The sequence below is a fragment of the Aotus nancymaae genome, unplaced genomic scaffold, assembly GCF_030222135.1.
Source record: "Aotus nancymaae isolate 86718 unplaced genomic scaffold, 86718_ANA_hifiasm-v0.15.2.pri h1tg000036l, whole genome shotgun sequence".
NCBI classification, from domain to species: domain Eukaryota; kingdom Metazoa; phylum Chordata; class Mammalia; order Primates; family Aotidae; genus Aotus; species Aotus nancymaae.
Window position 1 is genome coordinate 68,610,681 of NW_026988450.1, and position 27,949 is coordinate 68,638,629.

The following is a 27,949-nucleotide window of genomic DNA, read 5'->3' on the forward strand; positions in this document are numbered from 1 at the left end:
GGGAGTAGTGTTTTAGACAGGGCAGGCAGCTGTCAGAGAGGTTTTGAAAGGCACATTTCCACTCATGATTGGATTAAATGAATACTAACCTCACTCAGATTAATGTACATTCCAGACACAACTGAAGTGAGCCCGTTGCTTCACATCCCCTGCGTGGATGGTTTCTGATGTTATCTCCTATGGCAGTGACCATCTGTGTTGCATTCTGTGAGGACAATTTCCATAGAAGTCATAGTGTGATACGCCAGAAAAGGCATATTGGACCAAATATTTAGAAGACCTGTCGTGGCTGGGTGCAGTGGCAGTAGCTCACATCTGTAATCCCAGTGCCTTGGGAGGCCAAGGTTGCAGGATTGCTTGAGCCCAGGAGTTCAAGACCAACCAAGGCAACATGGTGAGGTCCCATCTCTACAAAAATTAAAACAAACAAACATTAACTGGGCATGGGATGTGTGCCTATTGTTCCAGCTACTCAGGAGGCTGAGACGGGATCATTTGAGCCCAGGAATTCGAGGTTGTAGTGAGCTAGCATTGCACCATTGTACTCCAGCCTTGGTGACAGAGTGAGACCCTGTCTCTAAAAAGAGAAAAAGAAGAAAAAAATACCTGTCATCCAGTCCTAGCTCTGCCGGTAACTAGTAAGTCAGTCACTTGTCCTTTCTGAACCTCAATTTCATTTTCTTTTATCTTTTGAGATAGAGTTTCACTCTTGTTGCCCAGGCTGGAGTGCAATGGTGCGATCTCTGCCTCCTGGGTTCAAGCAATTCTCCTGCCTCAGCCTCCCGAGTAGCTGGGGTTACTGGTGTCTGCCACCATGCCCAACTAATTTTTTATATTTTTAGTAGAGATGGGGTTTAACCATGTTGGACAGCTGGTCTTGAACTCCTGATCTCAGGTGATCTGCACACCTCAGCCTCCCAAAGTGCTGGGATTATTAGAGCCGTAAGCTACCATGCCCTTCTCTCAATTTCATTTTCTGAAAAATGGGGACAACATGGCTTCTCATGGGAATGTTGTGAAAGTCAGAATTTGCCAATGTATTGAAAAACCTTTCAGAGCGATTGAGCTTTTGGCAAATGTAATATGATGTTAACTCTTTTTATAAAAATATCTTCAGTAGTCTGGCTGGAACCAATCTCTACATGGTAACAGTGAGCTTCCAAGAGTTCTACTGTACCAAATTCTTAGGGATTTTCGTTTGCTCTTGGTTTGGAAACTTAAATATAACCTCACGGGAGGCTTAAGTGAAAAATTGTTCTGTGGCCACAGTATTCCTTCAAATGTCTTCTTTAATGAATGGCTGAGACTGATATTTTGCTAGTGGCATAGAACAAAATAATTCAAAGCCCCTAAATGAATCCTAGACCAGTTGCAGTGAAATCATTGTGAGGTTTTCTGACTGAGGTTAAGATGGTGAATAAAAATAGTACACACTCTCCTTTCACTCAACTTAGCCTCAAGCATTAGGAAAATATCAAGAAAGACAGGCAACTTTGATACAATCTCCCTGATTCCTAAATAACTGTAATTAGGTAGTATGGCAGAGCAGGAGAGAGAACACATTTAATTGAGCCATCATGGCTCATCTCTCTGGTATCCTGGTGGCAGTATGGACTATGTGAACAGAGGAATTATTTTTTAACAACACGATTCAATTTAGTTTACATGCACAGATGTACTATAAGTCAAGAGATGAGCCAGACAAAGCGGCTAAAAGGACAAGTTACAAAAGCCCTCCCCGTCAAGGAGTTCACAGTCTAGTCAGGGAGATAGAAATGGAAGCCAATCATAATACTCCAGTGTGGTGGGCACAACAAGCAATGAACAAATCCAGAGTCAGTAAAGAGGGGCAGGTAATGAGTCCCATCTGAGGACAGTGGGAAAAGATTCATGGAGTTGGTAAAGTGTAACCTGGGTTTTGAAGGATGAATAGGAGTTTATCTGGCAGAAAAAGTTATCTTCTGTCACCTCCCTCTTTTCTGTCTTCACCGACTATGTTGATAAATATGTTTATCTAAAAATGCATTGTAAACACTTCATTATATGAACCATAATTGGGTCTTTAATTTGAATGCCATTAGAACAAAAACAATAATATGGTTTAAAAGAAAGATTTTTAATTTGGTAATTTCATACTATTGCCATTACAGTAACATTACCCCTTGCCCCCACATAGGGTTACTCTTTGTATGATTTTGTTTACTTTTATAAAGCACTTTTTTGCGTCTGAACCTATGTTACTTTATTATAGTCTATTTCCTTTCACTAAGAATTTAATCACTGAGTGGTATTAAGAGTTAAAATGAAAGAACTTAAATTGCCAGAAGTTGGGAGCTTTGTTGTGTTCTGGTTGCTCAGAATAGTGCTTGGTATATAATAAACACTAAATAGATTTTCAAAAAATGAATAAGTGTCCTCCAGGAAATTAGTTGCAAAACATCAAATGAATAAACATGGGTTTGGAGTTTCTTGTGATGTCAGTAACACAATAACATTGGTGTAAAATTATTGGAAGAAAGATGCTTTTCACATGGGCTGCTTCAGTATGAAAGTGCATTTATTTGGGAGGGAAAAACGTCCTAGACAAATAATCGGAGATGTTGCAAACAGCACAGATTGGCTGTGGACACAGCAGGGGCAAACCCTGCAGAGATGCTGCTTTATGTTACAAGCTTTCCCGCTTTGCATTCTAAATTTACGTAACATAGAGTGCCTTCCTGAAGTCAGTGTATAGCCCTGTGGTTAAAAACATAGGTTATAGAGACACATTACTTGGGTTCACATCCCAGCTTTGCTACTTCGCTGTGTGACACCCCGGGCAAATCACACAGCCCTTGTGTGCCATACTTTTTGATTGCAAATGGGAATGATAATAGTGGTACCTGTTCCACAGAGTTGTTGTGAGGACTAAATCAATAGATAAGTGTGAAGGACTTAACTTTTCTTGTTTTTTCTTTTTTGAGATGGAGTCTTGCTCTGTCGCCCAGGCTGGAGTGCAATGGTGCAATCTCAGCTCACTGCAACCTCTGCCTCCCAGGTTCAAGCGATTCTCCCACCTCAGCCTCCTGAGTAGCTGGGATTACAGGCACCCACCATCATGTCCAGCTAATTTTTGTATTTTTGTAGAGACGGGGTTTCACCATGTTGGCCAGGTTGGTCTTGAACTCTTGACCTCAGGTGATCTGTCCACCTTGGCCTCCCAAAGTGCTGGGATTACAGGCATGAGCCACCATGCCTAGCCTTAACATTTAATATAATAACGTACATAACTTTCAAATACAGAATTAAAAAAAATCATGCAGTTCTTTTAAGTCTTCTCATCACAAAACTCCAGAAAATATAGAAGAGAAAGGGGATCATTTTTCCTGGACTTGTGCAATTGTTCTTTTTGACTCTATCTGTGACATCAAACTGTTATTATCTTTGTAATCCAGGCCATCTATTAAGCGCTTTCCTTTAATTAAGTTCAGCTGCTTAGGCATTTTTAAAAACACCACCTGTATTTTCAGAGTTGCATTTCAGACAAGACCCATGTTAAGAGATGAATTAAAATACAGTTCAGAGGTCATATCATCTGTCCCTTTGCTTTAATTTTAAATTCAGGCTTGCACACAAAAAGGATTTATTTCATTTTACAAACATTTACAATAATTTGGAATATTGTCTTGCAATAAAAGCTTATGCACTCATTCCTTTATACTATAGATTTAAACTACGTTTAGCTGCTGGGTTTTACACGTTTACCTGGGCTCCCAGGCGTGTCTGGTTTTCTTTTCTACCACTTGATTTTAACCCATTTTAAGGTACTTAATACTTTCTTTCTGATTGGTGTCTCTCTGTTTAAGAATAGTGAAATGGGTAATGTGTTTGCCAGTGGAGAGTAATGTTGTCTTCAGTTTTGAATCTGGAATCCGCTTTTAGTAAGACAATGATTTGAATGCATTTCTTTAAAAAGATTTACTATAACAGCTGGAATTATGGTTAAGATAAATGATTGTTGAACTTGAACACAGCAGCTTTCAAACTACCTCTTTGTACCAAGAAATATGAACACCTATTTGCCCCGGCACAGGCAAACCTGTTGATGGAACCAACATTGTACATACTATGTAGAGATTTTGACTTACACTTAATCATCTTGGGGTTGGACAAACTGCGCTTGTACCTGTTAGGATAGAAATACCCATTAGCTTCATTATGTTTATATATGTCTTAGAGCTGACAAACAGGGTTTAGGACACAAGAAAAAATATGTTTTCACAGTTCTCGAGTGAATACGTACTAATCTTCAAGAAAAATCATAGTTTGGAATACAAAACCAGTGATAGATTTTGACTTTTGAAATTGTTGAAAAAAGTGTCTTCCTATGAGTCTTAATTTCAAGTGAAATATGCCAAGTTGTAGTTTGCTTTTAAGGCTTTTGGTGCTTAAATTATGTGACCTAAACACTCAGATTATTTTTCTAGATAATGTTTTCTGCATGCCAGATAGTACTGTTTCTCTCTTCTTTTAATCAGTTACTTAATTAGTAATTTTTAGTGGTATAATAAGCACCCAAACTCCCTCTTGCCCCCAAAATCTAAGACCTTCACCATAACCCACACTTAGGCTTTTTTTTCTTTAAGATGTCTTTTGATGAGCAACTTAAAAATTTTTAGACTCATTTATAAAAATGATCAATCTTTTGATTTATAGTCAATTGGCTTTATATCTTTTCTAGGAGCTATACAGAATTTATATTTACAAGTCATTTCTGACTTGAATGAGCTAAATAAACAGAACATATCTATTGGAAATTATTTTTTAAACCAGAAACTATCAATTTCATTACCTCTTTTAAATAAGGAGAAAGGGTTCCCTTTCTAAGATCCTTTCCACATGGTTCCCAATTAATTTAGAAGTGAAATAATATCCCCAGTAGTTTTGGAAAAGAAAGAAAACTACTCTCCATTTAAGAGTAAGTTTTTCCCATAAAAACAGAGAAAAATGGGTTCTTGAAGCTTAACCAGACTTCAATTTTCCCTGGTTATGTCCAAAAACAAATTAATTTTTATCGTGACTTTTTGTGGTATTCCATTTTAGCCTTTTTTAAAGTGTGGTATAGTAAGGCTGATGCCCAAATACAAAGTTACCAGCTGATGGCTCTGTATTTGGTGATTGAGAAAGGGAACCTGGTGCCAGAAAGTGAATATATAAACTTTGGATTGAGTTGTACCATTTAGCTTCCATAATGAAGATTGGAATCTTTCATTGGCAAATTCATTTTTTCCTCATCTGGTAAAATCATGTAGGTATCCTATGAATATTTATATCTGGAAAAATATCAATATCCTTTAAGCAAAATGAGGACTGGTAGGTGCAGAGACACATATATTAAACTGCCTGTGCCAACCATAGTGGTTCAACTACTTTTTTTTTTCAGGTGAAAGCATATTAGACTTGTTTATGAGCACTTCTGTATTTTGGCTTTCATTATATATGTTAAAAAAAAACAAAGATTTTTCTGGGCTAGCAAGACATTAAAAAGAATACAAGAAGCCCACCCCCAACCCTACCCCCAACATGCACTTCTGATCTCTAGTCCTAATATGAAAATTGAGCAAAGTTAAGCCATTCTATGGAAGTACAAACTAGAATATGAAGCAATGCTGCAGCAGGTACTAAAAGTATTAGTCTGTTCTCACGCTGCTAATAAAGACATACTCAAGACTGGGTAATTTAAAAAGGAAAGAGGTTTAATGGACTCACAGTTCCACATGACTGGGGAGGCTCACAATCATGGCAAAAGATAAAGGAGAAGCACAGGCACGTCTTACATGGCGGCAGGCAAGAGTGAGTGTGCAGAGGGGAGCTCCCCTTTATAAAACCATCAGATCTTACGATACTTATTTGCTGTTATGAGAACAGCATGGGAAAGACTTGCCGCCATTATTTAATCACCTCCTACCAGGTCCCTCCCATGACACATGGGAATTATGGGACCTACAATTTGAGATGAGATTTGAGTGAGGGCATAGACAAACCATGTCGACATTGTTAAGGATTTGTGAAACACTTAGAGAATATTCCTGTATCTTGAGTTTGTGTGAATAGAAATGGTGAGCTGCCCCTGAAGAAGCACAGACCTACCCTAGATCAGGCAGCCTCCTCCGTTGTCATAGAGACTTAGCCATCTGCCCTCTGCATTTCTGTAGCATTGCTGCGGGTGGGGCCTTCTCTGATGGTAAAACATAGGTACCATGGCCACTGGGCATCCTCTTCTGAATCTTTGTCCTCAGTTCTAATTGAGCCATTAAAAAATCAATTATTTACATGATCTTTAGGAACAAAATTTACTGTCACATACTTATAATATGCAAAAAACATTTGACTTTGAGGAAACTCTTTGGCCTTTTTCCAGTTATCTTGTTCCAAAAGCCCTTCCTGCTTTAGAAAAAGTCTCTCGACCTTTCTTGGATTAAATACGTGGCCATGACGTTTCCTTGAATTCAGAAAGTCTGTATTTCTCCTGTCCTATCACTTCCTCTAGCATAAATTTATCAGGATAGGAGAGCCGCCTTTTTGCCTCCTGGCCATCTTCCCATCTTGGCTGATAGGCACACACTAGTGTTGCTAAGACCTTTCCTGGAAAGAATCTACAGGCGAAAGCCCAGAGCTGGATGCTTTTGCACAGACATTGCTTTCTAAAATACGCAGAAGGCTGAGTTGCCAGGATGGCGTGAACCTGCCCAGTATTTTCCTATTTCCAGAGCACTGGCTCTACTGCCAACCATTACCACAGTTTTTTTTCCCCCCCTAGTAAAATACATTTAAGGGAAGAGTTGTAAAAAGGTGGCTGCTCTAATGGGAACTCTTTTGTATTCTTAGCACTAAGTTGTCTAAAAGACATAGGAGGGACTCAACTCTTTTTGAAGTTCTAACAGTAACACATGTGCTTTTCTGGTGTGTGCTTTGCAGAAGTGAAATTTGTCTGTCAAACTCCTGCGATTGCTGACATTGTAATCCTGGTCGATGGTTCATGGAGTATTGGAAGATTCAACTTCAGACTGGTTCGGCTTTTCTTGGAAAACCTGGTTACAGCATTTGATGTGGGCTCAGAGAAGACACGAATTGGTATAATTTCTATTATTAGCAGTAGCAGTCAATTGTCAGTGCAAAACTGCTGGGAAATGCTTTAAGAAATTTAAAAAACTCCTTACCAAAGTGACTTTCAGAATTGCAGGATACTCATGGTCCCAAAAGCACATGTTTGGATCAATAAATATTTATTCCTTCTAATTTTTGCAATGACACTGTCATTCAATTATTGAACATATTTTAATTTTCTGAAAAGTCAAGGTCTTCTTGGTTAATAATCATCATCATCATAAAACTTTAAAAGTTACAGCTGGTTTAAGAATTTATTGCATAGCAGTTTTCTTTTAATTTAAAAGAAATAGCTAAATCTAGGAAAATGTTGAATTAAGAAAATTGGCAATCATTTTGTAGTACAAGATAATCTTTACCAAATTATTTCTAGCCCAGATAAGAAGCAAAAAAAGTTGTAAATCTTTGAGCAATATTACACATAATAAAAATAATCTTTATTAAACAAAGTCTCCTAGTTTAACTTTTAAATAGCCATCAAGAAAAATCACTCCTTTGAGAATAAACAACAAATAAATCTAGACCTTTTATGTACAAACATAATCAGGTTTTTTTTTGTTTTGTTTTAAATGCCAAGTACCTAGTTGGGTACTCATGTATAAATGGCTAGAAAAGATGTACAGTCCCTCAACTCCCATGTATGTCTAACTTGATTCCTTTAATTGATCTTAGCAAGTCTTTTTGAAAATATATAGCCATCCCCCAGCAAAAAATGTTGCAAAGCTGAGGTCTTTCATCATTCTAGTTTCTTGAGTAGCCCACTAGGTTTTTGAGTAACCCATTATTCCTGGTGAGTGTCCTAATCCTTTTTTCCAGGTCTTGCACAGTATAGTGGTGACCCCAGAATAGAATGGCACTTGAATGCATTTAGCACAAAAGATGAGGTGATTGAAGCGGTCCGCAACCTCCCATATAAAGGAGGAAATACACTAACAGGTATGTTTTGTTTAATCCATGTTATAACAACGTCTCTTATTGAAGAATAATTGTATTACCTCATTTTCCCATTTTGTAAGAGTTATGTTTTAATGAAACTAGCACTTAGGATTCTTTGATGTCTGTTTTCCCAAACACAGCATTGAGTAAAAAGCTATGTATCTCATTCCTTTTATCCTGTGACTACAATGTCCCAGGAAGGGCTTGGTGGGGCCAGGAGAAAAATGAAGCAAGCCCTGAGCCCAACAGACTGGAGTAACTGTCTAACCTTTGCCAGCTAATCTCTTCACCACTTTTCTCCTCCTGCTATCCTCCACCCTGTATTTAAATAAAAACAAATTTCAAATTTCTTCTTATTTTCAAAGAAGATGTTTTCTTTGCCCATATTCTGCAGTCATTAGTTATTATGAAAATAGCATGAAATAATTTTTTGAAAAGTCAGGATCCTCTCCATTAATGATAATATGGATATTTGGCTGACCAGTATTTTTGATGAATGATGAATATAAGAATATTTACATTATATTCATATATGGCACAGTCACAAGGGGTTTGTACAGCTTTTAACCTTGGGACATGCTGCAGGCTGAGCATCCCAAATCTGAAAATCCAAAATGTTTGAGTGCCAACATGATGCTAAAAAAAATGCTAATTGAAGCATTTCAGGTTTTGAATTTTTAGATTTGGGATGCTCAACCAGAAAATATAATGCAAATATTCCAAAATCCAAAAATACCTGAAATCCAAAACAATTCTGGTCTCAAGGATTTTGAATAGTGGATATTCAACCTGTATTGCCTACCACAGGCACGTATTAGAGATGCTCAGATAAAGCAATGTAGATGCTATTATTGAATTTTAGGTAAACCAGTAGAATCCTAATCATTGCTTTGCCAAATTGAGGCAAAATCTGGTGGAATTTTTGTTAATGTAGCAAACAATTTATTAAACACAAATCCTGTAACAATATTGCACCATTCCTTATTTTTTTCTGGCTGGAAAGTGTCATACTCAAAAGGCAGGAGTACGATTAATGACTCAGATTTGTCCCTTCTACTCCTAAACAAACAAAGAGAGGGATTTTTTGGTTCTTTAGAATATTGCAAACAAGATTGAAAACCTAATGATAACACACTACTGTGTGAGTATTCTTGCTTCATCCTAAATGATGAAGGTTCAGATCTGCTTGTACACACCACAAGATCTATTATCATCCATTGGCCATGAATTCAGTGTTCTTTATAAATGCTCATTTCTGAAAGAATGCAGTATTTAATTATTTTCATTACCTTTATTCCAGTGGATTTTAGTTTCTCATTGAATCTGTGAAGGACAAGGCTATCATAAAAATGAAGATTCACATGTAATAAAAATTCCTGTGGCTCAATAAGTGACCCGTCTTGTGGTTATCTTTTGGAGAATTAAGAGACTTTTTATTAGAGATGGTTGGTGTTTATTTTTCCTTCTTTTCTCGAAGGTCTTGCTTTGAACTACATTTTTGAAAATAGCTTCAAACCAGAAGCAGGATCCAGGACTGGAGTATCCAAAATTGGCATTTTAATCACAGATGGAAAATCCCAAGATGACATTATTCCACCATCTAGAAACCTTCGTGAGTCTGGTGTAGAACTGTTTGCCATAGGTATGTATTCTTTATAGTCTTGTTTCAACTAAGGGCATGGACCAACAACCACTTAAAACAATATGTAATGTGAATGCACTTCAGTGAAAGCCAGGACACCTAAGCACTTCCGAGTTTTGGCCCTTGTCATAACCAGCCCTGTGATCTGAGCCCAGCTTCCTTACAGTTAAAATGGGAGTGATGCTAGCTGTTATGTATCCCATGGTATGAGGATTTCTAAGTGAGGTGTCATATATAAAATGTTGCAAAAAGCACAAAGTGGCATGCAAAGGTCAGGTACATGTTAGTTATTGTTTATTAAGTGAGGACTTTCTCTTAAAGGGACTTTATAGCTATCTCTTTTCTTGTAGTATAGGAAGAATCCAATTTATTATTTTCAAGGAATTATGATCCTGCAGTTTCTTAAAGAAGACACAAAGTTGAAGATTTGCAGTAACTAACCCTTTATAAGGTATCCTTCTTGTGTGGAAAAACACACATATCATACATCCAGAATAACTACAAAATATTTAGATGATACAACTTTGCTGTTGATTAAAATGTTAACGTTTTCTTTGGCAATGAGAAGGTCTTCTATTTAGTAGAGAACAACAAACTTTCTCAGCAGAGAAAATGCCTGATTCCCAAGCAACACTGAAATACAAACCAAAATATAACAGCAAATTCCTTAACAAGGCTCTGAAGACATTTGAAATTGCATATCATGAACGGTCCCTTTTATTATGTTTTACGTATTTAATTATTTTATTTGTGATCAGTCGTTAGCCCAAATCAAATGCTTTTATCTTTCTGCATTTATCAAGAATATGGTGCATTTTTCTTTTGTGAACTTTCCATGAGATACTTCTATCAAAAGAGCGTACTCTCTACCCTGGTGTTACATACCCAGTTATAGTGGGTGTTGGCATAAAAAATACATATTTCAGAGTATTATTCTACTCCTATGAAATGGAACTATCCAGGGAGAAGGGGCCATGGAATATGTGTTTTAAAACCATACCGAGATCTGTACCTTAAAATCATTCTCCAGGGTTGAGAACTACTGGTAAGCCCATGGGAATATCTCCTCTATTTGTATTGGTAAGTTTCTCTCCCTTAGAGAAACATCCTAAAAAGTTTTCCTATTTATATATATTTTTTTCATCAGAGGATGTTTCGGATTATTTTTTCAGAACTTGTTTCCTGCTAGTGTGTAGCCAAGTACAGCGTCAGAACAGCTGCAGAAGCTGTGGAAACTATGGTGTTCCCTCCTGTTTCTTTTGTAGGGATGCTACAGCATCTCTAAGCAGTGAGTTCCCAGAGGTTCATATTGAATCTTCTTCCCTTTTTCATCCTAATCCCCTATCCCAGTGCTTGACACTTAAAAAGCATCCAATAAATGACTATTTAATAATTTAGTGCTCTAAAGAGTTTCTAAGATAGCATTATTACCCTTAGTACAAAAAATAAAAATGTTCATGAAAGATATATGTAAGAGAAATATGTTGTTATTATTCAAGTAAGTGAAGTGTATTATTCTATAGTAATACAGCCATTACTGCTACATTTTTCCTTTACAGAAGAAAGAACAAAAGAAATCCAGGGAAAAAATAAAAAATGTATTATGTTCGAACTTTGTTTTGGTGAATTACAACCTTGTTATTGTGTGTGCACGTGTGTGGTAGGTGTTGTAGCTCAGTGGTGTGCCGGAGTCAGCTCATACCAGTTTGCAAGAGTCAACTGTGCACATCTCTTCCTAAGTCTGAATCCTGTGACCTCATATTGGTAGTTTGGAATAAGCTATGGTGGGGTATTTATTCTACAGAAATTGGCAAACACTACAATTCAGGGCAGAAAGCTGACTGTTAAATATTTACCACATTTACCAGCACACCCCTGGAATTTAAATGGGCAATAAATGAGTTTAACTATATGGTAACTTCACTTCTAAAGATGAATGTGAAGTTGGTCTTAGGAGCTGAGTTAAATTTGTTTGGCAGGAACATTTCTTACCCTGAAATTTAACAGGACATCTTTTAGAGTTATCAATGAAAAAAAAAATCTTCAGTCTCTGTCTTAGATTTGCTACTCACAATGTGGTTTAGAGAATGCTTAATTCAAGAAGTATTTGCTTACATACTGTGCATCAGGCATTGTGGAGGTTGTTGGGGTGCAAAGATGAACAAGGCAAAATCCTTACAAAACAAATTCCTCCAAAGTCATGATGACCATTTCCTCTCTTTTCTGTGCAATTGCAACAGTCAAACTATTATATTTGGAAAGGTGAGAGAGAGGCAAATTTGGGTCTAATTTTCCCAGAATATTCCTTTATAAGTCCAAACTTGTTGGTTTCAACTGAATATCACATAAAAACATTGTTGGCACAAAAACCACTGCTTCAGCATGCACTCAATGTTATATTAATTCAGATGTACATTTTAGAAGCAATTGTTTAAGTCCTTGAGGCAAGAACCATTGGAGAGATTTATTTTCCCATCCTTTTGTCCAATAAAGGAAATCTCTGCAAAAGACTTAAACTAATGGAGGATTAATTTATGTGTTTATTCTCCATTTTCTGCTCTTGTTAATGATGAATAGGTGAGTTTTTAAATGAAACTTTAAGTAAATTCATCCAGATGTGATTTAGACTTCTCTGAAAATTATCTGGAAATCAGCAGTATTTATTATCCTGCAACCTCCTAAAGCAAATAGTTCAGAGACAACTAACGCTTTGTTGCTCAATATGTTGGGGCTGAAAGATTAATTAATTGGCAGAGCCAGTCAACTAAGAAGTAATTCATGTTGCCCCAGGTAATTTCTCTTCCTTGCTTCTATGGTACCTCCTTTAATACCCTCTGATGATTGAAATGATGAGGATTATAAAGAAATCCTCCTTGTTTGATGAAGCTTGGGGAAGGGAAATCTACCATCACATCCATAAAACTTCACGTCATACCTCTCCTTTTCTATCTCCAGCATTGTTGGTCAATGTTTACTCATTTTAATGTGCAGTCTTCTGAGAGGCAGTAGATATAGGGGAACAATAGTTCCAAACTCATAGGTTTGGTTGTGAGGATTAAAGGTGTTATTATATGGAAAAAACTTACTATGGTGCTTGGGGGCACAGCGAGCGCACTCTTTTTTAAAGGTTCGTGTTTACTACTATCTGTCCTACTCCAGTCTCTGCTGTATTGCAGACACCCAGCTTTGTGCTTGACCTGTAATCATGGAATTCAGTAGATACTGTGGAAGGACCAGAAATTTTCTATTTGCATTAGTAAAATTGCAGTGGTTACTAGAAAGCAAATTGTATTTGAGTATGTTAAAAAATAATTTTCCCTAGATTTCTCTTTGGCATAATGCTATATAATAATCATAATTTCAAATGTGTGTGTGTGTGTGTGTGTGTGTGTATACATATATATGTATACACCTATTCATATATATGTATACACACACACACGTATATATTTGTTCTAGCAATGTTTCTCAATTTCAGTAAACTTATTTTACAGAAACTTAAACCTGAAGCTTTGATGGTGTAGGATGCTGTTTTAATTACTATTGCTTCTGCAGTATTCATGCAAAACAGAAGTTAGTTTTATGAAGTCATCTCCCTATTAAGATGTATTGAGTAAAATTTATATCTAATTTAAAAATGATTCTGCAACTGACTTTTTTGTAAAAAGCAATCTGACATGAAATGTTTCTCTTGAAAGTGGCAGATGCTTTTAACCAAATTTAAGACTGCAAGTCCACCAGAAGTGGGGAGGGTGACTGAAGCAGCCTTTCAGATGTGGGGGGGTCCCAAGTGTCATTCATCAGGAGATAAGCACATAATTGCTTTCATCTTGTCAGTGGTACATATGCTCAGTGTTCCCTTTTTTTTGCTTATTTTCATTCTATATGAATAATTTGTTAAAATTAGAGCTATCGTTTTGTGTTATATAATAGACATAAGACTTAGCTATATTTTTTCATTACATCAGTTTTTCATGTGTGTGTATTTTAAAGAAAATTTTATATATTTAAATGTTATATATTAATATATAATGTAATTATAATGTACTATAATTATAATTTTATATTTTTAAATATATAAAATTTTCAATATAATTGTATTTAAATATAATTTAAATATATATATTGTATGTGTGTATATATATATCATATATATGATATTTAAATTGTGTGTATATGTGTGTGTGTGTATATATATACACATATACACACACACATACACACAAGTAGCAGATGATGCTTTGACTGCAGTGAAGATTGACTGGGTCAGTTCAGGCCTATTGCAGTCAGTCTTTCCAACGGGGCATAAAGGTCACCATCCTCCTGTTGTCTTTTGTGTAAGGGGTGAAAAACGCAGATGTGAATGAACTGCAGGAGATTGCCTCTGAACCAGACAGCACTCATGTGTACAATGTTGCCGAATTCGACCTGATGCACACAGTTGTGGAGAGTCTGACGAGGACCGTCTGCTCTAGAGTGGAAGAACAGGACAGAGAAATTAAAGGTAAAATGAGTGACAGAGAGAAGTCCTGTGGATGTCAGTATTACCATGCACAAGTCTATCATGAATTGGGAAAATTCTTTTCAATTTTCATGTTGGCTTCCTGAAGACCCTTTATTTTCCTATGACCTGAGTCGTCAGAGTAGAAAAGGGAGCATATTAGCAGGTTTTGTGGGGGTGAAGGAGGGACTCTTTAACCACAACATGATTTTCTCCATAATATTACATTTAGATACTTTTTAAAAAAATTAAACTTTTAATTTTAAGATAATTATACATTCAAATACAGTTTGTAAGAAATAATACATAGAAAGGTTGTGTGCTTTTTACTAGTTTCCTGCAATGGTAAGACCTTATAAAACTATGTTACATTACCACAAGCAGGATACTTGTCACTGATACAGGCAAGATACAGCACATCTCCATCACAAGGATCACTCCTGTTCCCTTTTATAGTCACCCTCACTTATATCTCTCTCCCACTCTCTAATCCCTGAAAACCACCACTCCATCTCAAATAGTTTTCATTTCAAAAATATTATGTGAATGGAGTTATGTGGTACGTAACCTTTGGGGACTGGCTTTTTTCATGCAGGAGAATTCCCTGGAAATCCATCCAAATTGTTGCACGTGTCAACAGCTCTTTCTTTTTAATTGAGTGTCAGATTCCATGGTATGGATGTGCCACAGTTTGTTTAACCACTCACACATTGAAGGGCACCTGGGTTGCTTTCAACCTTTGGCAATGATGAATCAAGCTGCTGTGAATGTTCATGTAGAAGTTCTTGTGCAAACATAAGTTTTCATTTCTCTGGGATAATGCCCAGTAGTACAATGGCTGGATCATATCCCAGTTGCATGTTTACTTTAGTTTTCATTAAGAGTGGCTTCCTTGTTTCTGGACAGTGGTGAAAGTCCTGGCTCACTGCTAGGTCTCCTCTGACGCCATCAGAGAGTGAAGGGGGAGTGGTGCCTCATTACTTCCAGGTGGCGTTGGGGGTCCACGCAGGCTCTTCATGGGGTCTCCCTTGATATCATAGATAGGGTTGTAGGGGAAAAGATTCATTGCCATCTGCTGGGGATGAATATCTCTTCTCTACTTGACCTCTCACACCACCCTGGCTGGCATGAGGGGGTTGGGGTGGATTTTAGGGTACCCTGTTACAGCCAAGAAAGGATGGAAATTGTGGCTTCCCACTAGGCCTTTGCTGGCATGGGTGAAGGTGTTGCCATGTTTTTTTTCTGTGTTGTTTGTCTGCAGTAGAACAGTTATTGCCAAAAATGTTTTAAAAGTTTCAATCTTGGTAGGCTGGCCATTTCCTAGTACTTTGCTAGAGGGGGGAGATTTTGTGAGTGATTCGTAGTCTGTATCTGTTGGTGTTTCTAGGTTGCCAGACACTTTAGCTCCATGTCTGGGATATATTAGTAAAAAGAAGAGGAACTCACCACTGGGAGCTACTGAGTCCTGTAGTTCTGCACTCACTGACCTTCCTCTCTCCCCTTTTCAGTGTCTTCTTACACTTGTCTTTTATATAATTTCCAGAGTTATACTCAGCAAAAGGAATAAAGCACAGCTCTTCTCTTTCTGGGAGCAAATTCATCGTGGATTTTTAGCCCTTGCCCCTCACAATATCATTGGTCTGCAAGTTACGCTTGGCTTATAGAAATGTAATCTGAGAAGAAAGTAGTATCCAAGTCTTCTTTTAAGAGTCTGGTTTTATTGGCTGCCTCTGTTGGAACCAGCGTGAAATGGTTCTTTCTGGCCACATGTCCTTCTCTCTGTCATTATTCTCCCTTCCCCAGGCTAGATCTCTTGGGGCTGGGCTGGGCATCCAAGCAGTAAGATCCTGAATACATTTCTCTGAGCTTCAAAGTGAGGCTACTTCAGAGCTCAGCTTTTCCAAAATACTCTACATGTGGTTGATGATACAGCATGTAATGAAGTTCCTGACCATAGTTAGTGTTCAAAACAGTATTTTAAAAATTGAGATTATTAAAGTCCCTTTGAGTAAGTGCCCTTAAAGGGTGAGGAATTCTAAAGTTTAACCTCTTTATTGTTATTTACATACTGTATTCCCCCTTCACTTAGATTTTTCATGTCCTGAATTTTTATAGAATCATTTGTTTTAACACGTGTAACCCACGTACACACAATGCTTACATAGTGCTAGCTCATAGCGGGCATTTAGTATACATTAGTTGTTTTTTCTTTTTTTTTTTTTAATTTTTAGGTATTAGTCACTTGTTGAATTAAAATTTTTAGTACAGAGGCTGTGTTCTCTGGTGCTTAAAAATACAGACTCTTTGTCAAGCCCAGATATCAATGTCAACTCTGATACTGTGAGACCTTGCTCAGGTTAGCTAACTTCACTGTGCCTTGGTTTTCACACATACATAGAGTGAACAGTAATAGGAACTTGAGAGAAGTCAACGAGATGAAACTTGTAAAGACTCTGAAGGGCACCTTTCAATACACACATGCTTAGCTAATATTTGTTTTTATCATTCACAACAATGACCTCAATTTAAGAAAGTTCTCTGGAGTCAAGAACTATGTCTTATTTAAGTTTGGTATCCTCAGAACTTAGCATGGTACCTGGTACCTAATAGACATTTAAATGCTTGAATGAACAAATGGATAACTGAATCAACTTATCTAAAGAGAAAAATCTTAGAGGCAGCATAAAATCAATATTTATTTCTGTCTAATGGGATGTCTTAGATTCATAAGAAATAACTTTGGGTAAGAGGTTTATTTGATGTGTTTCTTTAATTTAGCCTCAGCCCATGCCATCATTGGGCCGCCTACAGAGTTGATTACTTCTGAAGTCACTGCCAGAAGCTTTATGGTTAACTGGACTCACGCCCCAGGAAATGTGGAAAAATACAGAGTTGTGTATTATCCTACCAGGGGTGGAAAACCAGACGAGGTAATAAGGAGACAGCATTTTTAAGCCATTCTTTTCATTCTCTCAGGTCTTCTACAGTAGTGAGAACAGACAGAAATATAAATATAAGATTATTCTGTCACAGACATTTTAAATAATTTGACTGAAATACATTTCCACTTGTTAATATTGTTCTCCCACATCTCTGAGTTGTAGCAATTACATCTTCTCTCATGTCTCCAAATAACACTCAGAACTGGTCAGGCATGAATTTCTAATACAACTTATTTTTCTTCTTAAAGTTAATAAGTTCTAAAGTTAAAGGTATCAGTAGCTAATTATCTGGCCAGGACCCCTTTTGCTATTTGTGCATTCTTTCTACTTGGAAGTGGTCTGAGCTTTCTGTCTTAGTGAAGTCTGTACATTCCAAATTATGTGGTCACATAATGCACTAGTCCTCCAAGGCTTGGAGTTTCCTGGACATTTGTAGGGATTAGTGCAATGGAAAAGCCATAATAAAGCAGCTGTGGCCAGCATTTTTTATGGCTTGGCCAACACAGGCAAGAACACCTCTTGCCAGATGATTGGATCCTTCTCATTTCCTACCTTTGATGCCACAATTCACAGGGAATGTGTTAAAACATGATGAAATTCCCCTTTCTTTTTGTTATTCTAACCTCTGATTGACCTTAGCATATTTCACAATGTTCTGTATTATGGTAGGATTTATGATGTTTTTTAAGTGTTAGAGAAGTAGCTTGTGGAGTCTTAAATCATTTGGACCAAAAAAAAAAAATCTGAGCGCTTCCAATTATTCTTTTATTTTTCATGACTAATAAATCTTTCCCAAAGCTTTATGGAAAAATATCATGTTTACTGTTATTAAGTGGATGTGAATAGGATAATAATTAGCCTGGCATTGACACAATTATTTCTATTAGATATGAATTAATAAGGGACTTCTGGACAGATTCCATAAAAGGTACATCACTTCATGTAGGAATTTGGAGAAAGTTGACTGCTACAGTGGAAAGGAGGATGTGACACAAGCAAGAAAATATTCAATGAAATATCTTTGCTAGAGAGATTTTCACTTTTTGATTTCAATTCTGTGTGTAAGATATTTCATACTCTCATTACTCAAACTGTCCTTTAAACAGGTGGTGGTAGATGGAAGTGTATCTTCCACGGTGTTGAAAAGCTTGATGTCTTTAACTGAATATCAGATAGCAGTCTTTGCAATATATGCCCACACTGCTAGTGAAGGCCTACGGGGAACTGAAACTACACGTACGTATTTAATTCTACCCTACTTCTAACTTTGTGGAGCACTGCATAGGGAGCCTTTCTTAAACTGAAATTCTGCTCAGGTCGTGTCAATAGCCAACCTGAATCACATTCGTAGAAGACATTTGTCATGCTATAGGTGGGACCGGTCCATGCTAGAGCTGTAGTCTTGCAGATGCTACATCCTGAAAAAGATGTTATAAATCTCTGATAGGCTTAAAAGCAGTCTTGGTGGTGAAGAGTACAAAAAATTCATTCATTTATTAAATAAGTATTTAGTAAATGCCTATTATGAACCAAGAACTGTGCTGAAATTTGTGAGTAAAAGTAGAGAAAAAACTCCATAGCTCTCCTGCCCAGTAGAATGGCAAGGAAATTATGTTACTGCTATCTTTATGGTTCATATCACTGTAGGTAAAACAAGCTTCTGAATACTAATAATTCCCTCCCTGGGTAGGATCATAATAACACACATGACAACATACACACATAACATACACACACGTGCACACACACAGAATCATGAGAACAGATAATATTTTTAAAAAAGATCAAATATCTTGTAATCATTTCTAACTTTAACTGAGTTCCTATTACATGTGAGGCACTATGCAAAATTGCTCTAAAAAATCTGCCTCTGATAGAACAATAACAGTCTTCTATCAGATTGAGTTAACTTGGTAAAATTTTTAAGTCAAAAATAAATGATTTTGACTCATTAAATAATGATAGACCATATTTACCAAATGCCCTCTATTTATATCAATATTGTATTAGCATACACCATATCACTACTGGGGATATTAGTCTATCAACACTAATCACAATGCATTAGGCACAGTGATTATCACTCTTTATACTTTGTTGAATTTATCCCTACCAACAATCTGTCAGATGAGTGTTAATGCCCTCACTCCACAGAAATATTTTAGTGACAATCCTTATTCGCAAGGATGTTTCAGTGAGCCTAGGCAACATGGTGAATCCCAGTCTCTATAAAGAATACAAAAATTAGCTGGGCATGGTGGCATGCAGCTGTGGTCCCTGCTACTTGTGAGGCTGAGGTGGGAGGATTGCTTGAGCCTAGGAGGTAGAGGTTGCAGCCAAGATTGCACCACCGTACTCCAGCCTAGATGAGAAAAAGAACAGATCTCAAAATAAATAAATAAATAAATGAATAAATGAATGAATGAAAAAAAGATGTTTTAGTGTAGTAGGGGATGGGGGTGCAAACCAAAGACGTGCAAACAGATTAGTGCAATGAAGGGCTATAAGCACTACCATAGATGCATGTACAAGGAGCTGCAAATGTCAGCAAAGTCCTAAACTTGACATTGTGGTTAAAAGAGTAGGTAGGGCCACATTATGGAGGATCTAGAATCGTATTTGAAAACAACGTTTCCTGTTTTTCATCAGCATTGTTTAACCCAGGAACTTGCAATTTATTCTTTCTTTAGAGACAGAGTTTCGCTCTTGTTACCCAGGCTGGAGTGCAATGGCGTGATCTCGGCTCACCGCAACCTCCGCCTCCTGGGTTCAGGCAATTCTCCTGCCTCAGCCTCCTGAGTAGCTGGGATTACAGGCACGCACCACCATGCCCAGCTAATTTTTTGTATTTTTAGTAGAGACGGGGTTTCACCATGTTGACCAGGATGGTCTCGATCTCTTGACCTCGTGATCCACCCACCTCAGCCTCCCAAAGTGCTGGGATTATAGGCGTGAGCCACCGTGCCCGGCCCTTTGCAATTTATTCTTAATCCCTTTCTCCCTTCCTCTCAAATATAGCCAATCTTATTTCTTGATGATTTCATTTTTCTCAAAGACACATATATAAGTGGCTGAACATTTTTAAAAACATCTCTTCCAGTTGCTTTACCCATGGCTTCCGACCTTCTACTGTATGATGTGACTGAGAACAGCATGCGAGTCAAATGGGATGCAGTGCCTGGAGCCTCCGGTTACCTGATCCTTTATGCTCCTCTAACAGAGGGTCTGGCTGGGGATGAAAAAGAGGTAACCACCTGCTACCTACTACAGTCCTAGAATCTTTCATTTCCTTAAATAAAAGTTTATTGTAAAAATTTAATGTATAAAATTTAGAAAAATCAGATTAGCAAAAAGAAAAAACATCACTTGTAATCCCACCACCGAGAGATAGCCATTGTTAACATTTAGTTAAGTCTTTGTCAATGCATTTTTAATGCAACAAATGGAAATGGTTTTGTAGCCTGCTGTTTTCGTTTTATTTATGGTGAATCTTTCCATGTCATTAAAGAATATTTTACAAAGTCATTGTATACACCCATAGTATTCTTCTGTAGGTTTGAACAGGTCATGTTTAATCCATCTTGTCTAATTGGACATTTAGATAGCTTGCTATATAAATAATGCTTTTGCGAATATACCTAACATACGTCTTTGCATAATTGTTTGATTATTTCCCTAGGATAAATTCCCAGAAATAGAGTTTGTTTTTCAAGGGGTAGGCAAATTATTAAGGTTTATACTCAGTATTGCCAAATGGCTCTAGAGAAATGTTATATATTTTGCTATATGTGGTGCATAAATGACATTTTCTCCGTATACACTGAGTTAAGTTTTTTCTTACTAATTTGAGTGGTAGATAAACATACCCCATCGATGCAAATTTTTAAATTTATTCCATTTTAAATGATGAAGCTTTCACCTTCAAATGACTTTCAAATGTTTTAGTCCTTATTCTTAATGTGTAGGGGACAATAGTGACAATGCAGACATTTAAGGAATGAAAAGGATGAATCGCTGACACTTGGAAGTGTATTGACCAGGCAGGTGGGGTTAATAAGCAAAGCAGTTCAGAAAACTTGGTTGTCTAAAGTTGTATAAAGCTGTCTCTGATGACTGAAATCTTTAGGGTTGGAAATATGGTGAATCTGAGTGTCAAGAACAGAGTGTTGGTGACGTGTGTCTTCTTATTTCCAAGGCTTAGATGGCCTTTGCCTATTTGAATTTAAAGTTGATCTAAATTATTTTGGCAAAAGAGAGATTTACAAATGGTGCTGAGAAGATGCTCAGCCTCTCTATGAAAGAGGAAAAAATTAAAGGAATAGTAGTTTATAATCAGTAAATTAGCAAAAAAATTTTTAAAGTCTGATAATACTGTATATTCATCATCACATAGGAAGACAGTCACTCCTGTAACTGCTGGTGGTACAGCTGCTTTGGAGGATATTTTGAAATAGTTCATCCTGTTGAAGATATATACTATTTTTTGGAAATGTATCATAGGGAAAGATCTTGCAAGCATTTTTCAGTGCAGGCACTTGGTTGAAATAAAACATTGCAAACAACTAACATGCCTTTTAATAGAGGGATGGAAAGTAGGTGGTATATTTATAGAAAAGAATACCGTAAAGGAATTCATGATGTCAACTCTGTCCTTGTGTATCAACATGGGTAAATCTCAGAACATATTAACACAGAAAAAGATTGTGTTGATGTGGTTCCATTATGTACATTGTTAAACATACAGGATCATGTATTGTTTATAGATATATCTATACATATACAGAAGTACAAAAATGCAGCAGTAAGATACACGTCAACCTCAGGGTGTAGGTGGTGAACAGAATGAACGAGAAAGACCTTTTGTTTTATCTGAATGCATTAGTTTTAAAAAAAATAAAATTTGAAGTAAATATGACAAAATTTTGATATTTATCCAGTTTGAGTAAGGGGTACATCGGTGTGTATTATATTATCTTCTGTATGTTTATGTTACATATATTGAGATAGTTCAAAATTCAAAATTTTAACTTGATAATTAACACTGGCAGTCATGTGCCTGTAGATTTTTTTTTCTTCCAAAACGTAAAACTGTCCTATCACTCTATTGTTACACAACTGAGAATGTTGGCTAGTTTGACTGAATCCAAGGGTCAGAAAGAGTGTTCAAGAATCAAAACAGCAAATTGCCAAGTTGGATGTCAAGGTGAGTTAATCTCTTCTGAATACTGGAAGTAACTGGCAATTCGACGGCATGGATTCCCTTGTTGAATAGGGCCACAAAACTGGCCCAGCTTCATTGAGTTTGAAGCAAAAACTGGGCATCTGGCCAGAGCACTGGTTAGAATTAGCCAAATAGTGAAAGATGCCCACTTGGCCTTGCCTCCAGCACACTGGCCTGGAGCTCACAGCCGCTAGAGAACATTTCATATTCAATCCCACCCACCCTCTCCTGGGGAGCATATACTCAACATTGTTATTCTGGCTGCAGTTGCCATTTGTCCAGATGTAAAGAGTTATCCTCACAGCTCACATGGTACTTTTCGACTTATATGGTTCCATAATATCTGTTCCTAATATAAAACGACATGGGACAATTTAAAAATTATGACTGAAGCCTGTTTGATGAAGGGGTTGTGAGGAGACTAAAGTCTTATCCCATGAAGTCTCACCTTTGTTCAGTTCCACACTGATCAGCATTCATAATATGCATTGGCAAATGATCTAACAACATGTGTTCTTTTCAGATGAAAATTGGAGAGACCCACACGGATATTGAATTGAGTGGGTTGTTGCCCAATACAGAATACACAGTCACAGTTTATGCCATGTTTGGAGAAGAGGCCAGTGATCCTGTTACAGGACAAGAAACAACATGTGAGCAGCACAGCCATTCAGATGAGATGTTGTAGTGAAAGCCCACATGAATGTTGGGATTCTGAATTGGAACTACTAGTTTAGGTTGAAACCTCTTAAAAGCTAATTGTAATTTTAAAAATCTCATATTCTGTTTAGGACTAGGAAATGTGTTTCTTCTATCTTGTATTATTATGAATGCTATGGATGCTAGAACTGAAGATTAGCATCCTCCAGACAACTCCACCTGTGTCTTTCTTTGTCTAAATTCAAATGCGGGTCGGAATATAGAGGGAAGAGTGTAGACTTTGCAAGATAGCAGCTGAGATGGGAATCTCAGCTCAACTCATATTTTAGCCAGGTGACAATGGGTGAGTGATGTAACTTTTTTTGATTGTATAAAAGGAGGAACACTCATCTTATGGCATGCAGTTGATTTAAGATGAAATACAGTAGTATATGTGAAAACACTCAGCACATCGTTACTGAAGATGTTTGTTTTCCACTCATTTTAAAATTAACAAAACTTTTTTCCTAAAAATCTTTGCTATCTTTATCTGAGCCTATTACTATTGTAATTTGTTTTTAATTGACTAAAAATTTTATTGTTAAGGCTAATTTTGGCTAAATATAAGGAATTCCTAATACTTTTTGGGAAATGTATGTATTTATTTTAAAAATATGAGATAAATAAAATATTACTATGGCATACTAATAATACTTACCACATACTATTAAATTATGGCTCTATTTATGATCTTTTGAAACATAAGAAAGTACAGGGAGACTTGGGGTCTTACGACTTTTCTCCTAGACTTGGAGGGAGATGAATAGCACAATTTCTACAATGCCTTTCTCTTTAAGATTCTATTTGGGAAAACAAAATAGAAGTTTAATGATAAAGAAGTTTGTACATATCCATTCTTTGTTAGTCAAGGCTATGTTGTTCTCGCTCTTCAGAGAAATTCCAATGTAATTAAAACAACAAAGAAACAAACAAAAACTCTGGGAGAGCCCAAGAAAGAGAAAGAAAAGAAATGACTCATGCTAGAAAGTGTCTACCACATAAGTAAATTCTGGGACTCTTAACCATTTGAAAGAGAAGCTTTCCCCAACAGCCCATCTCTCTTTCACTCAGAGTGTACACTTCTTTATACTTATTAAAAATACGTACAACTCCATCCCATGATGAGCAAAAAGGTCCTAAAAAATGATATCCTAGATACTTGTTCTTGAGACTGGCATTTTTATGTACTAAGTAAATTAGACATTATTCCGTCATGTTACCAAATGTAATGGAATTCCAGAAAAATTTAGAGCCAAATGTACACACTACTTATTTATATTGCTTTTTTTCTTTTCTACACTTTCTCTCTAGCACTTTAATTATTAAGACAGTCACTAACTCCTACAAGATCTTTATTGTCAAAGAATCAGTATGTATTGAATTAATGAAAGATCTGGGCTTTGAGGTTAGGAAACATGCTTCATGGCTATGGCTGGTAATAGTCATGATTTGTCTTCAAGTTTTTTGCTTTGCTGGCTCTATCAGCACTGAGTTTGTGGGATGAGAGAGTGTGATCGAGAGAAAGAAACAGAGAGGAGAAATTAGCAGCTTGGTTAATATCATGGGCTTTGGAATCAGTTAATCAATTGCCTAGGTTAAACTCTAATGCTCTTCTGTTCCTACTAACTGGGACCTTGGCCAAGTTACTTCAATTTTGTGATCAATTATAAGGAGATAATTGAAACTCTATCCTTGCATTCTAATATAAGAATTTAATAAGGTAACATGTGTTCTGTGTCAGACTGATAGAAAACACGCAGTAAATGTTAATTATTTTTACTATAAACCTGTATAAAGCTCATGAAATTGTCAAAAGTTATGGACAATTGTTAATTTGTTGAATTAGAAGGGGGTCCTTGAAGAGGTTCAAAAAGCTATATTGACTGTTAGGAACCTGCAGAAATACCAATACCTCTTTAATTTTAAAGCATTAGTAAGATGTTTATTGTTATTTGTCTCACAAAGCCACTGTAGATTTATTCAGGTCAAATAATTATCCACTGATTCAATGAATGTCTATTGAGTACTTGCTTTATTTGGGGTAGATCTGGGAACAAAATGAAACCAAATTATCTAACCCCCTGAGATTCCAATATATTGGGGGAGAGAGACAGCAAATCAGAAATATATAGTGAAAAAAAATAGAGCAAAAGAAGGAGACAGGTAGTATGGGGTGGAAGAGCTGTTTTACATAAGATGATCATAGAAATCTTCACCAAGAAGGCGTATGGTCAGAAACCTGAAAGAGGCAAAGAAACCAGCTCTGCGAATATCTGGGGGAGGAGCCTTGAAGGCAAAGAGAAGGCAAGTGCAGTGACCTACGTATGAGGATGCATGGCAGGTTCTAGTCACAGCTAGTGGCATGGAAAAGGCATGGAGTGGTAGGAGATGGGAACAGTGAAATGGCAGCAGGCCAGTCGTGTAGGGCCATAAAGACCTTCGTAGGCTGGCTGCGGTGGCTCACACCTGTAATGCCAGCACTTTGGGAGGCCGAGGCAGGCAGATCACCTGAGGTTCAGAGTTTTAAGACCAACCTGACCAACAAGGTGAAACCCTGTCTCTATCAAAAATACAAAAACTAGCAAGGTGTGGTGATGCATGCCTGTAATCCCAGCAACCAGGGGGCTGAGGCACGAGGATCACTTAAACCTGGGAAGAGGAGGTTGCAATAAGTTGAGATCTTGTCACTGCACTCTAGCCTGGATGACAGAGCAAGACTCTGTCTCAAAAAAAAAAAAAAGAAAGAAAGAAAGAAAGAAAGAAAAAAGACTGTTCTAAAAACTTTAGATTCTTAGATTCTGTAGGTTTACGCTGAGGGAGTTGGGAGCCATTTGGAAGGTTTTGTGCAGAGGAGTGAAATTACCTGGCTGACATTTTAAAAGAAGCACTCTGGCTGCTTGCTCAAGAATAATTATATTAATCGTAGGAGGAAGATGGAAGTTGGGAGATTGGCTGGGAGACCATGGCAAAAATCCAAGCCCAGAGGGGATAGTGGCTTCCACCAAGATGGTAGCAGTGGAGATGAAGAGAAGGAGTCAGCTCTGGATGTGTATGGAAGGGATCATATCTGGATGATGGGTTAGAAGTGGGTTGTGAGAAAAAGAGCAATCCAGGATGGCTCCAGGGTTCTTGACCTGATCGGTGGGAACAATAGAGTTTACATTTGCTCAGAGGGGAAGATTGAGGGAGGAGGGAATAGGGAAAGGTAACAAGAGTCAGTGATTACATTTGGACCAGTTAAGTTGGAGTTGCCTAACAGATACCAACGTGGAAATGGCAGATGAGCATATCATTTTACATGTGGAAAATTGTGGAGCTCAGAAGTAGAGTGACTTTGCCAGAGTCACATGGTAATCGAGTAGACTAGCTAAAATTTTATTTCAAGTTATTTTTTTAATCCATTAGATTTCTTACTTACATCAGGATAGAGTGATAAGTACAGAAAATTTACCTAAATCTTATTTATCTCTAACCATATGTAACTTATTACTGCTATTTATTCTCTACAAAGAAAACTTTTTCCTTTGCTAATTAGAGAACATTATTGATTTTTATGAGACAATACACTGGTTATTTCAGTGTTATTACAAGTCATTATATGGGTGACACTTTTCATATGTAAATAGTTTAGAAGTCAAAGATATAGTTTCTTTGATTTCTGGAAGCCAAAGATCCTTTTTACATGTATGTTATTTGACATTTTAATTATTTTCTATTCCATTTACTGCCAAGTGGCTTTAAGTCCACCAAGAAACCTGAGAATCTCCAATGTTGGCTCTAACAGTGCTCGAATAACCTGGGACCCCACATCAAGACAGATCAATGGTTATCGAATTGTATATAACAATGCAGATGGGACTGAAATCAATGAGGTAAGTTCTGGAATATAACGTATCATTTAGGTGGTGGGGTGCTAGTTATTTATGGCTACATAACCAATCATCTCAAAGCCTAGTGGCTTAAAATAGTAGTAATTATTTATTGTCTCTCATAGTTCCTGTAGGTCAGGAATTGGGGTATGGATTGCAGTTATCCTGGAGGAGGGATGCTCCCCAGTGAGGTGAGAGCCAGATAGTGGCTGGAGCTGGAGCCGTCTCAATGGCTTCTTTACTCATGTATCTGGTGCCTGGTCTGGGGAGACTGGAACAGCCAGGAGCTGGAGCAGGTCTCCATATCTCTAATTAGCCTCTTCACACAATGCCTTCAGCATGCAGCTTCAGGGGAGTTGGCTCAGGAGTCCCATAACACATGTCCAAAGAGAGAGAGAGAGCTAAGTAGAAGCTGTATCACCCTTGATGACCCAGCCTCTGAAGTCACTTTGTATCACCTCTATCACACTCCATTGGTATGAGATGTCACCAGCTTTGCCCAGATTTATAGGTGGGGAGAAACACAGATCCCACCTGTGGTGGGAGACATGTCAATCACAGGATAGGAGGAGCATACAGAGAAGAAGATATGCAGTGATGTGGCCGTCCCTGGAAAATGCAGTCTGCCACAGGGAATGCGGGTGGGGAGGACGTATGTTCATGGAAGCATTGAACTAGAAATAAAGTCACTGTTGTCTAGTTCATCCTTCTGCGTTTAAGTAAACGGGCATCTGAAAGGCTCTAGTTAGATAAGCCTAAATTTAACAAATAAATAATTCTGGTTTTGTCTAAGAAGTACTTTCAAACAATGGTACTTGTTAAAACCCAAGAAGATACAGTTTATTGGATGCTGTGACTAATACTTTCAAAAAAAGCGTCTCCTTGGAAATGTGTTTTAGCAAAATAGTGAGGTTATTTTTATTTTATTTTCCCTAATCTTGGTCCAGTAAGCTAAGACAAAGAGGGAAATGTGTTAGATTGAATCATTTCTAT

The 27,949-nt window shown here is 37.2% G+C and overlaps 1 protein-coding gene across 10 annotated transcripts in view; it reads left to right on the forward strand.

Annotated features, from left to right (window-relative positions):
* The window catches only part of COL14A1 (collagen type XIV alpha 1 chain), a 302,227-nt gene that overhangs the window by 114,485 nt on the left and 159,793 nt on the right, over positions 1 to 27,949 (forward strand). For all 10 annotated transcript variants that reach the window (XM_012466432.2, XM_064384550.1, XM_064384551.1 and 7 more), the window contains 9 exons: positions 6,958 to 7,113; positions 7,963 to 8,082; positions 9,560 to 9,724; positions 14,067 to 14,228; positions 17,004 to 17,155; positions 18,274 to 18,403; positions 20,268 to 20,413; positions 22,912 to 23,041; positions 26,820 to 26,959. In XM_012466432.2, the coding sequence (XP_012321855.2) occupies positions 6,958 to 7,113; positions 7,963 to 8,082; positions 9,560 to 9,724; positions 14,067 to 14,228; positions 17,004 to 17,155; positions 18,274 to 18,403; positions 20,268 to 20,413; positions 22,912 to 23,041; positions 26,820 to 26,959 (1,301 nt within the window). The remainder of the gene's footprint in view (positions 1 to 6,957; positions 7,114 to 7,962; positions 8,083 to 9,559; positions 9,725 to 14,066; positions 14,229 to 17,003; positions 17,156 to 18,273; positions 18,404 to 20,267; positions 20,414 to 22,911; positions 23,042 to 26,819; positions 26,960 to 27,949) is intronic.